At 37.7% G+C, this 14,893-nt stretch overlaps 1 protein-coding gene across 4 annotated transcripts in view; it reads left to right on the top strand.

The window, feature by feature from the left end:
- The window catches only part of LOC128685812 (S-formylglutathione hydrolase), a 69,556-nt gene extending 58,097 nt beyond the window's left edge, over positions 1 to 11,459 (top strand). For all 4 annotated transcript variants that reach the window (XM_070087774.1, XM_053772488.2, XM_053772487.2 and 1 more), the window contains exons 4-7: positions 2,327 to 2,455; positions 2,627 to 2,816; positions 6,769 to 6,991; positions 11,160 to 11,459. In XM_070087774.1, coding sequence (XP_069943875.1) covers positions 2,327 to 2,455; positions 2,627 to 2,816; positions 6,769 to 6,991; positions 11,160 to 11,342 — 725 coding nt within the window. In that variant the 3' untranslated portion in view covers positions 11,343 to 11,459. The remainder of the gene's footprint in view (positions 1 to 2,326; positions 2,456 to 2,626; positions 2,817 to 6,768; positions 6,992 to 11,159) is intronic.
- Positions 11,460 to 14,893: the final 3,434 nt, after the last annotated feature.

Here is a 14,893-nt window from a genome sequence, read left to right as displayed (position 1 = left end):
TCAACACTTTCACCACACTCACACATTATCACTGCTTTTGCAGAGGTGCTCAGAATATAACAGTTCAAAAGCATATACGTATAGAGATACACAACATATCCCTCCAAACTGCCAATATCCCAAACCCCTCCTTTAAAGTGCAGGCATTGTACTTCCCATTTCCAGGACTCAAGTCCGACTATATGAAAATAACCGGTTTCCCTGAATCCCTTCACTAAATATTACCCTGCTCACACTCCAACAGATCGTCAGGTCCCAAGTATCATTCTTCTCCATTCACTCCTATCTAACACGCTCATGCACGCTTGCTGGAAGTCCAAGCCCCTCATCCACAAAACCTCCTTTACCCCCTCTTTCCAACCCTTTCGAGGACGACCCCTACCCCTCTTTCCTTCCCCTATAGATTTATATGCTTTCCATGTCATTCTACTTTGATCCATTCTCTCTAAATGACCAAACCACCTCAACAACCCCTCTTCTGCCCTCTGACTAATGCTTTTATTAACTCCACACCTTCTCCTAATTTCCACACTCCGAATTTTCTGCATAATATTTACCCCACACATTGCCCTTAGACAGGACATCTCCACTGCCTCCAACCGTCTCCTCGCTGCTGCATTTACCACCCAAGCTTCACATCCATATAAGAGTGTTGGTACTACTATACTTTCATACATTCCCTTCTTTGCCTCCATAGATAACGTTTTTTTGACTCCACATATACCTCAACGCACCACTCACCTTTTTTCCCTCATCAATTCTATGATTAACCTCATCCTTCATAAATCCATCCGCCGACACGTCAACTCCCAAGTATCTGAAAACATTCACTGCTTCCATACTCCTCCTCCCCAATTTGATATCCAATTTTTCTTTATCTAAATCATTTGATACCCTCATCACTTTACTCTTTTCTATGTTCACTTTCAACTTTCTACCTTTACACACATTCTCAAACTCATCCACTAACCTTTGCAATTTTTCTTTAGAATCTCCCATAAGCACAGTATCATCAGCAAAAAGTAACTGTGTCAATTCCTATTTTGAATTTGATTCCCCATAATTTAATCCCACCCCTCTCCCGAACACCCTAGCATTTACTTCTTTTACAACCCCATCTATAAATATATTAAACAACCATGGTGACATTACACATCCCTGTCTAAGACCTACTTTTACCGGGAAGTATTCTCCCTCTCTTCTACACACCCTAACCTGAGCCTCACTATCCTCATAAAAGCTCTTTACAGCATTTAGTAACTTACCACCTATTCCATATACTTGCAACATCTGCCACATTGCTCCTCTATCCACTCTATCATATGCCTTTTCTAAATCCATAAATGCAATAAAAACTTCCCTACCTTTATCTAAATACTGTTCACATATATGCTTCAATGTAAACACTTGATCTACACATCCCCTACCCACTCTGAAACCTCCTTGTTCATCCGCAATTCTACATTCTGTCTTACTTCTAATTCTTTCAATTATAACCCTACCGTATACTTTTCCTGGTATACTCAGTAAACTTATTCCTCTATAATTTTTACAATCTCTTTTGTCCCCTTTCCCTTTATATAAAGGGACTATACATGCTCTCCGCCAATCCCTAGGTACCTTCCCCTCTTTCATACATTTATTAAAGAAAAGTACCAACCACTCCAACACTATATCCCCCCCTGCTTTTAACATTTCTGTCATGATCCCATCAGTTCCAGCTGCTTTACCCCCTTTCATTCTACGTAATGCCTCACGTACCTCCACCACACTTACAGTCTGCTCTTCTTCACTCCTAAAAGATGGTATACCTCCCTGGCCAGTGCATGAAATTACCGCCTCCCTTTCTTCCTTAACATTTAAAAGTTCCTCAAAATATTCTCGCCATCTACCTAATACCTCCCTCTCCCCATCTACTAACTCCCCTACTCTGTTTTTAACTGACAAATCCATACTTTCCCTAGGCTTTCTTAACTTGTTTAACTCGCTCCAAAATTTTTTCTTATTTTCATTAAAATTTCTTGACAGTGCCTCTCCCATTCTTTCATCTGCTCTCCTTTTGCACTCTCTCACCACTCTCTTCACCTTTCTTTTACTCTCCATATACTCTGCTCTTCTTATAACACTTCTGCTTTGTAAAAACTTTGTATAAACTGTATGATGTATGTAATTAGATTGCATTTATGAACTATATTCAAGTGGAGAAGTGTATCATGGAGTTATACAATGCTGTCTGATACTGGCTTGAGCCACCTGAATTAATATTTATTTTGATTCTTGTTGTCAGAGTAGTCATTGTTTTCTTACGTTGCCTCTTTTTTCATAGGACCAGTACCAGTGGTATATTGGTTGTCTGGGCTGACTTGCAGTGAACAAAACTTTATCACCAAAGCTGGGTCTCAGCAGCATGCTGCCAAGTATGGTTTTTTGGTGGTGGCTCCTGATACAAGCCCTAGTAAGTTGTTCAGGTTTCCTCCAAAGCCTCTATCTTTCTCGTATCAGTTTCATTGTATTGTCTGTGGCAGTGTTGAAAAATAACATTTTATCTTCATCTGTCTTTTTTTCTTTTTTTCCTCGAGAGCTACTTTATTGAATGTGTACTTATAAAAATTTATATATTTTAAAGGGGGATGTAACATTGAAGGAGAAGAGGAGAGCTGGGACTTTGGTACTGGTGCTGGCTTCTACATTGATGCCACCGAGGAGAAATGGAAAAAGAACTATCGCATGTATTCCTATATCACCAAAGAACTCCCTGATGTTATTGCTGCTAACTTCAAGATAGAAAGTGACAAAGCTAGCATAATGGGACACAGGTAAAGATTCCTTTTAGTAGATCAGTGACTTTACTATTTAACTTTTATATCAGACATGAATTGCAGATAAGCTCATTGCTAAGTAGGATAAGAGTTTTATTTTTTTTTTTTTTTTTTTTTTAACAAGTCGGCCATCTCCCACCGAGGCAGGGTGACCCAAAAAGAAAGAAAACTCCCAAAAAGAAAATACTTACTTTCATCATCATTCAACACTTTCACCTCACTCACACATAATCACTATTTTTGCAGAGGTGCTTAGAGTACAACAGTTTAAAAGCATATACATGTGCGTATAAAGATACATAACATATCCCTCCAAACTGCCAATATCCTGAACCCCTCCTTTAGAGTGCAGGCATTGTACTTCCTATTTCCAGGACTCAAGTCCGGCTATATAAAAATAACCGGTTTCCCTGAATCCCTTCACTAAATATTACCCTGCTCACACTCCAACAGCTCGTCAGGTCCCAAATACCATTTTATATACTAAAAATTGGATGCAAAAACAATCAATCTGGTTGGGAATAATCTTTTTTTACCTGCTGCTTTTTTATTTATGCTGTACTTTTGTGATAAAATGTAACATTCTTCAGATTGCAGTTTAAGCCAGAATGATTCAAAATTATATGAAGTACAAACCAGGGTAATATTTAGTGAAGGGATTCAGGGAAACCGGTTATTTTTATATAGCCGGACTTGAGTCCTGGAAATAGGAAGTACAATGCCTGCACTCTAAAGGAGGGGTTCGGGATATTAGCAGTTTGGAGGGATATGTTGTGTAACTTTATAGGTAGTATATGCTTCTAAGCTGTTGTGTTTTGAGCACCTCTGCAAAAACAGTGATTATGTGTGAGTGAGGTGAAAGTGTTTAATGATGATGAAAGTATTTTCTTTTTGGGGATTTTCTTTCTTTTTTAGGTCACCCTGCCCCGGTGGGAGACGGCCGACTTGTTAAAAAAAAAAAAAAACATATTTTGTATTACATTTGCCTTGTACATGAGAACCTTTCTCTATGCTATCTGCTGTGTTATGTACATGCTCATAATGATTATACTAAGTTCCTCTTTATACAAAATTGCATCTGTATACGCTTGTAAGGGCAATTTTCATCCTTTTTTCCCCATGGCTCACTCATGCTCTGTTTAAAGTATTTATAAATCTCCTAAATATAAAAAATAAGCATTGAATTTAGAATAGTTCCATAAATTTGTACTTTTCTGAAGAGCACAGATGCTGAATTTTACTTTGTACAATATCTCTATGAATGCTGGTAAAGAATCTCTTATTCCAAGCCACTGCCAGTTGAACTTTGTTTCCTCTTATTTCCCAAGTTCTGTATGACTCTTAAGGGTTTAGTACTTTCCCTTTAACCCTTTGACTGTTTCGGTCGTATATATACGTCTTACGAGCCAATATGTTTGACATATATATATGCTCAAAAATTCTAGCGGCTTCAAATCAAGCGGGAGAAAGCTGGTAGGCCCACATGTGAGAGAATGAGTCTGTGTGGTCAGTGTGCACAGTATAAAAAAAATCCTGCCCATTTACCAGTTTCAACTACCCTATAACATGGTCAGAAATTTGCAATTTGGCTGATTTTACGAAAATTAAAAAATATGCTAATTTCAAAATAGGGTCCAGAATGAACAATGCAGGCATTCCTAGCTGTAAAATAACATTTTCTTTGTTCATCAGTCAAGTCTCCAGGCTCCTCTAATATTACTCTTGCTGTCTATTTTGAATTTTTATTCAAACAAAAAATAGAAGATTTACTGTTATGCAGACTACTGCAATATTGTACTAATTGTATAAATAATGTCAACCCATTAATGACTGCATATTAGAATGGCTAGTTGGATATTTATTGGACAATGACATCATTTGTTTACTCTTGAACATCGGCAAAAATCAAACATTTCCCCCTACTTTGAGCTCCAGTTCAAGGTCTTTTTCATAGTAAAACCAATCAAAATCACCTCTATTTCTGTGTTTTCCATTCTATCAAATGAGACCAGGAAAACGAGAATACAACCATAAATACTATACGAAAATACACCACAAAGTCGGCGTTGTAATCCAAAAACAGTCAGTTTTTTTTTTTCTCATTATGCACTGTCTGCTGCAGGATTTTTTTATATGGTGCACACTGACCACACAGAGACCCATTCTCTCACATGTGGGCCTACCAGTTTTCTCTTGCTTGATTTGAAGCCGCTAGAATTTTTGAGTATGTATACGTCAAGCACATTGGCTCGTAAGACATATATATACGACCAACCAAAACAGCCAAAAGGTTAAGAAATTCATGTTCTAGCTATTGAGGTCTCACAAACTTTAAAATATTTGAACATCCACCAGGAGGACACTTGTAATATGTTTGACCTACTTAAGACCATGATGACATTATGCATTCTGTGTGTAAGTTTATTTAGGTACAGGTATACATTCTTCTTCTTTCAACAAACCGGCCGTATCCCACCAAGGCAGGGTGGCCCAAAAAGAAAAACAAAAGTTTCTCTTTTTAAATTTAGTAATTTATACCAACCTACTACTTATACATAATTAATTATGTTACACATGTAACACAAATTTAGGTGATTACAATTATTATACATGGTAACATGTGTAAATTACCTGGGATAACCCCAAAAAAAAAAAGCCAGATGAAGTGCACTGCTTGTTTAAAACTATTCGCTCGATACCTCATAAAAAATTTAACCCAAAACTTTCTCACTTTGCATAGTCATAAGAGTATAAACTTCAGCAAATTTTAGAATGTATATTTCTTTACATTTTATCTATAAGCTTCAAGATTGTTCACATCCTTATTTTTTAACAATTACAAATTTTGGGTTACAATATTTGAAAAAACCTGTTTCATATCTCTTAACAGGTTTTTCAGTAATTTTCAGTAACTACTGTCTAGTCTTTCACTTACCCATATTGTTTTGGCTTCATGGGTGTCTTGCTCATGGCTAAGGCATGCAAGTGAAGTTCTTTTATATCTCTTACTAGTTTCATACTTTTATCTTCCTTAATGCATTTGCATCAATTTATATATGACCCTCCTATAATTTTATCAGTTTACCATCTCCATATATCATTTGGTTTACAATGTAATGCCCACTTGGTTCAGTATCAGTAGTTATTTAATAAAATCATGTTCAGGCACAAACATGATGCATCTATTTCCATTCATGCAAAACCCTTTTTTACTTTTTATTTACAATCCCTTATTGTGGCTGTCTTATCTTTTCCTGTACTGTACACCAGATATGTCCCACCAAGGTAGCTCTACTCACTTCTATCTATTAATTATCATTATTGAAATATATACTGTAGTATTGTATACCTGTTGTGCATTGAATACCAGATAATTATCTGAGAAAATTTCTTAAAATATTTTGAAGATGAAAACTGAGACACATGTGTAACATATGGATATCTTTATTGTAGATGTTTTCCCATCCAGTGGCTTTATCAATACAGATTCTAGGACATAATTTGAAGACAGTAGAACTATACAAAAGATGGCTAATACAACTTACCTATCCCTTTGGGTATGACCTACTTTCACTGGGAAATCCCTCCTACTAGTGACTATGCCCTCGTCTGCTACCCGTCCCAATCCACCTGGCATTAGTATATAGGCGCCAGTCTCCTTGCCTCTGCTCCAGAATCTTCACGATTATGGTGCTCTTCACACCAACTCCAAGGCTGAGGGACTGATTACCTCATCTTTTGTATATAATTCTACTGTCTTCAAATTATGTCCTAGAATCTGTATTGATAAAGCCACTGGATGGCGACACGTCCTGGATGGTGAAACGTCTACAGTAGAGATACCCAGATGTTGCACATGTGTCTCAGTTTTCATCTTGTTGGTATTGTGTACCATTCTTGATGTATTTTGTATATCTAAAAATTTATATTTATTTTTTTTGATATTCAGCATGGGAGGTCATGGAGCTCTGATATGTGCCTTAAAGAACCCAGGCCAGTACAAATCTGTATCAGCCTTTTCCCCAATCTGCAATCCTATTAATTGTCCTTGGGGAGTTAAAGCTTTCACTGGTTACCTTGGTGCTGAGAACAAGGATGCTTGGAAAGAGTATGATGCCTGTGAGCTTGCCAAAAAGTACAGTGGTCCTCCCCTGGAGATCTTTGTGGATCAGGTAAGAAAGTGTATCCACCTACCCATCAAAAATAGGGTACATCACTGACCAAAAAAAATTCCTTAATAGAATATAGTACAGTACAGTACATCCTAGGACTTTCCAGACCTCTTCGTAAATTTTGCTGCACTCGTTTAGCTGACTTTCGAGATCAGGCTATACAGGAGGGCCCTGCTTATATTGGGGGTTAGGTTCCAGGCTACCACTGTAAAATGAATCGCCTTTTTTTTTTTTCACTTTTAAATGTATACAAATGCCTGATAACATATTTATACTATTATATATTAACCCTTTGACTGTTTTGGTCCTATATATACGTCTTACAAGCCACCGTGTTTGACGTATATGTACTCATAAATTCTAGTGGCTTCAAATCAAGCAGGAGAAAGCTGGTAGGCCCACTTGTGAGAGAATGGGTCAGTGTGCATCATATAAAAAAAATGCTGCAGCACACAGTGCATAATGAGAAAAAAAAATTTGATAGAATGGAAAACATATTATAGAAATAGAGGTGATTTTGATTGGTTTTACTATGAAAAGAACCTGGAAATGGAGCTCAAAGTAGGGGAAAATGTTTGATTTTTGCTGATGTTCAAAAGTAAACAAATGATGTCATTGTCCATTATATGTCCAAGTAGCCATTCTAATATGCAGTCATGAATGGGTTGACATTATTTATACTATTGTTACAACATTGCAGTAGTCTGCATAACAGTAAATCTTCTATTTTTTTGTTTGAATAAAAATTCAAAATAGAAAGCAAGAGTAATATCAGAGGGGCTTGGAGACGTGACTGATGACCAAAGAAAATGTTATTTTAGAGCCAGGAATGTCTGCATTGTTCATTCTGGACCCTATTTTGAAATTGTCATATTTTTTAATTTTCATGAAATTGGCCAAATTGCAAATTTCTGACCATGTTATTGCGGAGTTGAAATCGGTAAATGGGCAGTTTCTTGTACTCGATGGAAAAAATGGAGTTCTAAAGAAATAGCTATGAGTTCAGTCGACTGGAACAACGGAATTAGCACAAAATAGGGCTCAAAATGGGCGAAATCGCTAATTTGTAAATATCGCCAAGGTCGCTAAATTCGCGAGGGCGTAATTCTGTCAGTTTTCCATCAAAATTCGTTCTTTTGGTGTCATTACCATCGGGAAAAGATTCTGTATCATTTCATTAGAAAAAGTAATTTTTTTTTTTTTTTTTTTTTCTCTCCTGACACCAGGAGACACCCCAGGATTTGGGGTTGCGACAGTCAAGGGGTTAAGTTAGCAATAGAACTGGGCACAAAAAAGTAAAATGAATACAGTGGAGCCTCAAATATCGAACTTTCTTCGGTCCAGAACCCTGTTCGAGTGCCTTTACCGAATAAATTTATTCCCATCAGGAATAATGTAAATTAGATTAGTCCATTTCAGACCCTCAAAAATACACTTATAAAAGCACTTATAAAAATACATTTACATAATTGGTCGTGTTGATAGCAGTTCGATTTTTGAGGTTCCATTGTATATAGTATGCTCTTTTTTTTTTTCTTTTTTTTTTTTTCCCAACAAGTTGGCCGTCTCCCACTAAGGCAGGGTGACCCAAAAAAAGAAAGAAAATCCCCAAAAAGAAAATGCTTTCATCATCATTCAACACTTTCACCACACTCACACATAATCACTGTTTTTGCAGAGGTGCTCAGAATACAACAGTTTAGAAGCATATACGTATGAAGATACACAACATATCCCTTCAAACTACCAATATCCCAAACCCCTCCTTTAAAGTGCAGGCATTGTACACTTCCCATTTCCAGGACTCAAGTTCGACTATATGAAAATAACCGGTTTCCCTGAATCCCTTCACTAAATATTACCCTGCTCACACTCCAACAGATCGTCAGGTCCCAAGTACCATTCGTCTCCATTCACTCCTATCTAACACGCTCATGCACGCTTGCTGGAAGTCCAAGCCCCTTGCCCACAAAACCTCCTTTACCCTCTCTCTCCAACCCTTTCGAGGACGACCCCTACCTCGCCTTCCTTCCCCTATAGATTTATATGCTTTCCATGTCATTCTACTTTGATCCATTCTCTCTAAATGACCAAACCACCTCAACAACCCCTCTTCTGCCCTCTGACTAATACTTTTATTAACTCCACACCTTTTCCTAATTTCCACACTCCAAATTTTCTGCATAATATTTACACCACACATTGCCCTTAGACAGGACATCTCCACTGCCTCCAACCGTCTCCTCGCTGCTGCATTTGCCACCCAAGCTTCACACCCATATAAGAGTGTTGGTACTGCTATACTTTCATACATTCCCTTCTTTGCCTCCGTAGATAACGTTTTTTGACTCCACATATACCTCAATGCACCACTTGCCTTTTTTCCCTCATCAATTCTATGATTAACCTCATCCTTCATAAATCCATCCGCCGACACGTCAGCTCCCAAGTATCTGAAAACTTTCACTTCTTCCATACTCCTCCTCCCCAATTTGATATCCAAGTTTTCTTTATCTAAATCATTTGATACCCTCATCACCTTATTCTTTTCTATGTTCACTTTCAACTTTCTACCTTTACACACATTCCCAAACTCATCCACTAACCTTTGCAATTTTTCTTTAGAATCTCCCATAAGCACAGTATCATCAGCAAAAAGTAACTGTGTTAATTCCCATTCTGAATTTGATTCCCCATAATTTAATCCCACCCCTCTCCCGAACTCATACTTACCTTAAAATATTTGTAGTCTTAATGTAGGGTGAGAGGTGAGTAGTATTTATTATAGGAAATCGTAGTTATATATTTTTGCTTTACTATGATTGTATATATTTTGTTCATATGATATGTAGCATATTATATAATTTTGAAAAAAGTCAAAGATGGATTAATGAAAATGTCTGTAATAATATACAACATTTAAAGCACCCCAGAGCAATTATTATTATCATTATTATGCTTATTGCCATCAATATACCTTGTTCACTGAGTTTAATCATTTCTAACTTGACATTTAAAGTAAGAGGCTTATGACTCCTCTTTTTATCACAGCTACCCTTAGATGCCATTGTGTATGAAAGATACATGGAGAATGTAAACAGACTGAGAGTGAACGGGTGGTGGGTGGTCAGACGAACGCTTTCTGTTGATGTGTGTTCATTTCACATCATGCATGCGTTTGCGAAGCTTTTTTCCCCGCAATACAAGCACCTTACTTTATATACAAGTTGTCTTCACATTGGTGCAGTAGAATGAATAACAGCAACACTCCCAGTCTCATGCAACACACCATTTTTAGAACGAATAATGTTATGAGTGAAGGCATACGAAAGGAATATTTTTCTACATCCCCCCCCCCCAGTAATACTATACACATCTCAAAGATAGATTAATAAAAAGTCTATAGATTTAAGATGCCCCAAAGCTATTATCATCATTACCATGCTTATTGCATCTTCAACACTAGTGAGATACTCTTTGTGATTTTAATTTGTACGTGCACGCCAGCACAGTGTGTGAGTTTATTTAGGTACAGGTACCTGTAAGTACAGTTACCAGAGTATGTATAAAAATATGCAGTAACCTTAAAACACTTAAAATTTTGGAGTTTCCAGACAGAATCGAGAGACGTGGAGCTCACGGAGGGTGTAAACAAAGAGAGTGGTGCACAGACACTGTGATAGCAAATCATTGTAAAGTGGGGCTCTCCTGTACTTAAAATAAATTGAATTATCTGTATCTCAGAAAAATTATAGTATATTCTATATTAATCTCTTCATTCTCCACCACATAACCATATAAAGAGGTGGCACATTCTGGATGTGAATTACCAATGTACCAGACAAGAGACATTTAATAAGTTGTCACCAAAAACTTAAGTGTCCACCTGATTGTAATATGCCTCACTGTTGCCATTAATCATTTTGTACACAATTCATCATTATTATCTCAAGTAGCATGTAACATTTCCTATGGCCCTAGAGTCCTGCCAGTAAAAATTTAAATTTCATGTTTTTCAAATAATGTTGCAATAAAAGGCAAATGTCATCAAATGCTCAAAGATCGCAAATTTATCTTAGGATTGTGACATATCTGTCCCAAAGTTTGATGTTGTTAAGATACTGAATTGATAAGCCTTTTATAATTATGATGTGTTGTTCATTCACAGGGTAAGTCAGATAACTTCCTTTCACAAGGTCAGCTGCTTCCAGACAATTTAGTAGGCGCATGTGCTGCTGGGGGAGTGCAAATAGTCCTGCGTATGCAAGAGGACTATGACCATTCGTATTACTTCATCTCGACCTTTATGGGAGAACATTTTGATCATCATGCAAAATTCCTAAAGGCATGAGTTCAGAGTATTTCATCACAAACACATTGAATAGAAACCTAAAGGAAATGACATATTTTGAAATATTTGCATTTAGTTACAAATTTTGTTTCATTACTGAATAAAATGTACACCAGAGATGTGTTATCAGTTTTTCCTGTTTAATTTTATACAAATTATTTTACTCCTGATGTAATGGTCTTTGGCAGCATAAAAGACATGAGGTACTGTTGGAACTTGATCATCAGTAGAAACATAACTGAGTTGAAAGTGCAATCCCTTTAAGAAATTGGAGCTATCCTCGCCTTTCTTGAGCCAAACCTGGTTATCTCCCATTTCCCAAATGCGGTGATAACTCTTAAAGGTTGAACACTGTCGCAGTAGTGTTTATCAAAGCATATACTACAAGTGAGCAGTAAAGAGCTGGTTGTTGCATTAATGGATTTAGAAAAGGCATACAATTAGGTGGATAGGGGAACCATGTGACAAATGTTTCAAATGTGTGGACTATGCACATAAAATCTGTTAGATTTTATGTGCAGTCTCAGGGTAGGATATGTAGGATGGAGGGGTAATACTACTCGGTGAAAGTAGGACTTTGACAGGGAAATGTTGTCATCATTGTTTAACATACAGACAGGCCCTGCTTATACAGCAGGTTAGGTTCTTGGCTACTGCTGTAAAGCAAAAATCTCTCTGAAGTGAAACAGCCTTTTTTTTTTCACTATATTCTGGGCTACTGCTGTAGAGTGAAATAGCCTTTTTTTTCATTTTCAAATGCACATAAAAGCCTGAAAATATGTTTACAGTATCATATATTAAGCGAGCTAGGCCTAAGAATGCAGCGCTGTATAGCCCCTGTGGCTTAGCGCTTCTTTTTTATTATAATAGGCCTAAGAATGCACACACAGTACGCACATTACTTGCCATAAAATATTTTTGTCCTTAGTTTATGGCGACTGGTGAATATATATACAGTGGATCCTCAAATTTCGAACGTATCGCTTATTGAACTCTTCGAAAATCAACTGCTTTTTTCGAACCAACTTTGTCCCTATTATTGAACTCGCCCCTTCTTTCAAACCGCCAGGTACCGGACCTGTCCGCCAGCCCGCTCTGTCTGCGTCCCCACGCAGGCATCATGAGCCAGTCTGCCTTTGTTGATGCTTGAGTGAACACTAACCTACGGTCTCATTCAAACATTTTACGATTAATTCATTGTGTTTAGTGCTTGTGGGACTGTGAAATAAGCTACCATGGGCCCAAAGAAATTTGCTAGTGGTACCCCTGTGGTAAAGAAAGATTAAGATTAAGGAGATTTGTGCCAAGTGGAATGATGTCCAAATGTTTGTGGAGAAGTACCACCCTGAGGAAGCTGAAACAAGCCATCTTTGCAACAAGTTCAGTGACAGAACCATGTCCCATTTTAGGGAAATCTTAGAGGTGGCAGAAACAGGACTGTGGAGAGTTATTTTGTGAGACAGGGGTCCAGTGACTCAAGCTGGTCCTAGTGGCATTAAAAGACAGAGAAGGGAAGTAACCCCAGAGAGGGTTTTGATACTTAAAGTCCTTATGGAGGGATATTCCCCTTCCAAACACTAACCCCAACTCCCTATCTCCTCTATCTTCCAGATGCCATCACCAATCTTCAATAAATGTAAGTAAAAATGTTATTTTATATGTTTATTTAAATTTATTAATAATTGTACAATATGTATATTTGTTGTGTGTATGTAATAATATCTATATAATGTATTTTTTTTTTTTTGTGAATATTTTTGGGTTTCTGGAACGGATTAATTGTATTTCCATTATTTCTTAGGGGAAATATTGCTTCACCTTTCAAACTTTTCGACTTTAGAACTAGCTCCTGGAACTAATTAAGTTCAAAATTTGAGGCTGCACTGTATTGTAGGAAGTCTGAATTAATGAAGAATGGGTATAATTGAAACCTGCTGTATTAGCAAAATGCCTAAAGGGAAGTGCTGTAAAGCAGGGCCTACTGCTGGTGAGGGGCTCTTGATCTAGGGCCCCCATGATTATAATAACAATAAACTTGGTCGAGGGAATTGGATCTGTGCTTCAGTTCCCTGAATTGAGCCTGAGGGTAACAAAAAAAAGTTTAGACTTAGATTGGAGGAAGTGGATGTACCTTAGGGATTTGGGAGCAGACATGTCTGCAGATAGCTATGAAAAATAAGGCAAACCATAGAATAGATAAGGGAAAGTGGTGTGTTGAGACATCTATGCTAAGAAAAGCTGATTCATAAAGAAAAAAAAGGAGGGCACCAGTGTAGCGATACCCTTTTATACATTTATATAGGTGTAATCCAAACCATACCACGGGCAGGGTTAGAACCCGCCCGTGGTATGGTTAAAACTGGGCTAGCTGACCCAGTGGCTAACGCCACAGTCCGAAGTTTTGAGACTGATCGCGGGTTCTAACCCCACGCGTGGTATGGTTTGTTTGCAATCGTGTCATTACGATTTTGTGAATCAGGTGTAATCCATGAGCTTTTGAACATTACAGCACAGCAGCAGCTGCAGATGCTGGAGACGTACACGGAGAAGTGTACTGCTAATATTTTATTTCAATCCAAATTTTAGAGATTATAGTACGGTTAATGGGGTTTAAATGCAAATGGTTAATGGGGTTTAAAGGCAAATGGTTAATGGGGTTTAAAGGCAAATGGTTAATGGGGTTTAAAGGGAAATGGTTAATGGGGTTTAAAGGCAAAGGGTTAATGAGGTTTTAATCAATAGGCTTTAAACCCCATTAACCATTAGAGGCAGTGATGTCATGTTTGAGAACAATGTGCGGTGCGGACCCCAATGTAAATAATTCACTGACTGACTCTTTTGGCTTACCCTAGGTAATCTACACATGCTGCTATGTATGATGATACATGTAACTATTTGTGTACCTGTACCTGAATAAACTTAACTAATATGCAGAAAACTGTAAAATGTGAAGTCATCAAGTGTATAATTCAGCAGGCTGAATAGAGGTTATTAAGGTGGTTTAATTATGTCCAGAGGACAGAGAGGAATAGGATGATGAGGAGGGTTTATAAATCTAAGGTAGAAGGGTAGGGTTGTCCCAGGAACAGTTGAAAGGAGGCTTTGAATTCTAGCCACCAGTAAGTAAGTTTATTCAGGTATACACAAATACAGTTATGATGAATGGTTTGAATTATTATTATTATCAAAAAGAAGCGCTAAGCCACAAGGACTATACAGCGCTGCAGGGCAGGAAGGAAGCGAGGGCATCAGGTGGCAAAAGGGAGATGGATGAGTAATAGGTTACGGATAACAGCGGGGTAGTGGATGGTGAAAGGGTTAAGGGCAGCAAGAGACTGAACTAGAAAGGGCTGAGGGGAGTGCGAAAAGTATCATCAGTTTGTGGAGTAAATCAGTCGTTGTCAAGAAGTCAATGAGAGAGTCAGGATTAAAGGAGGGTCCATCAGCAAGAAGGGAAGGTAAAGAGAGAGTAGTAGAACGAAGACGACGTTGGAGGTAAATTCTGCGTGCTCGTTGATAGGGCAGTCTAACAGAATGTGGCTAATCGATAC

Source organism: Cherax quadricarinatus, chromosome 23, assembly GCF_038502225.1.
Source record: "Cherax quadricarinatus isolate ZL_2023a chromosome 23, ASM3850222v1, whole genome shotgun sequence".
Taxonomy (NCBI): Eukaryota; Metazoa; Arthropoda; class Malacostraca; order Decapoda; family Parastacidae; genus Cherax; species Cherax quadricarinatus.
The sequence above is the reverse complement of the archived record's forward strand: the minus strand, read 5'-3'. Positions and strand labels throughout refer to the sequence as shown.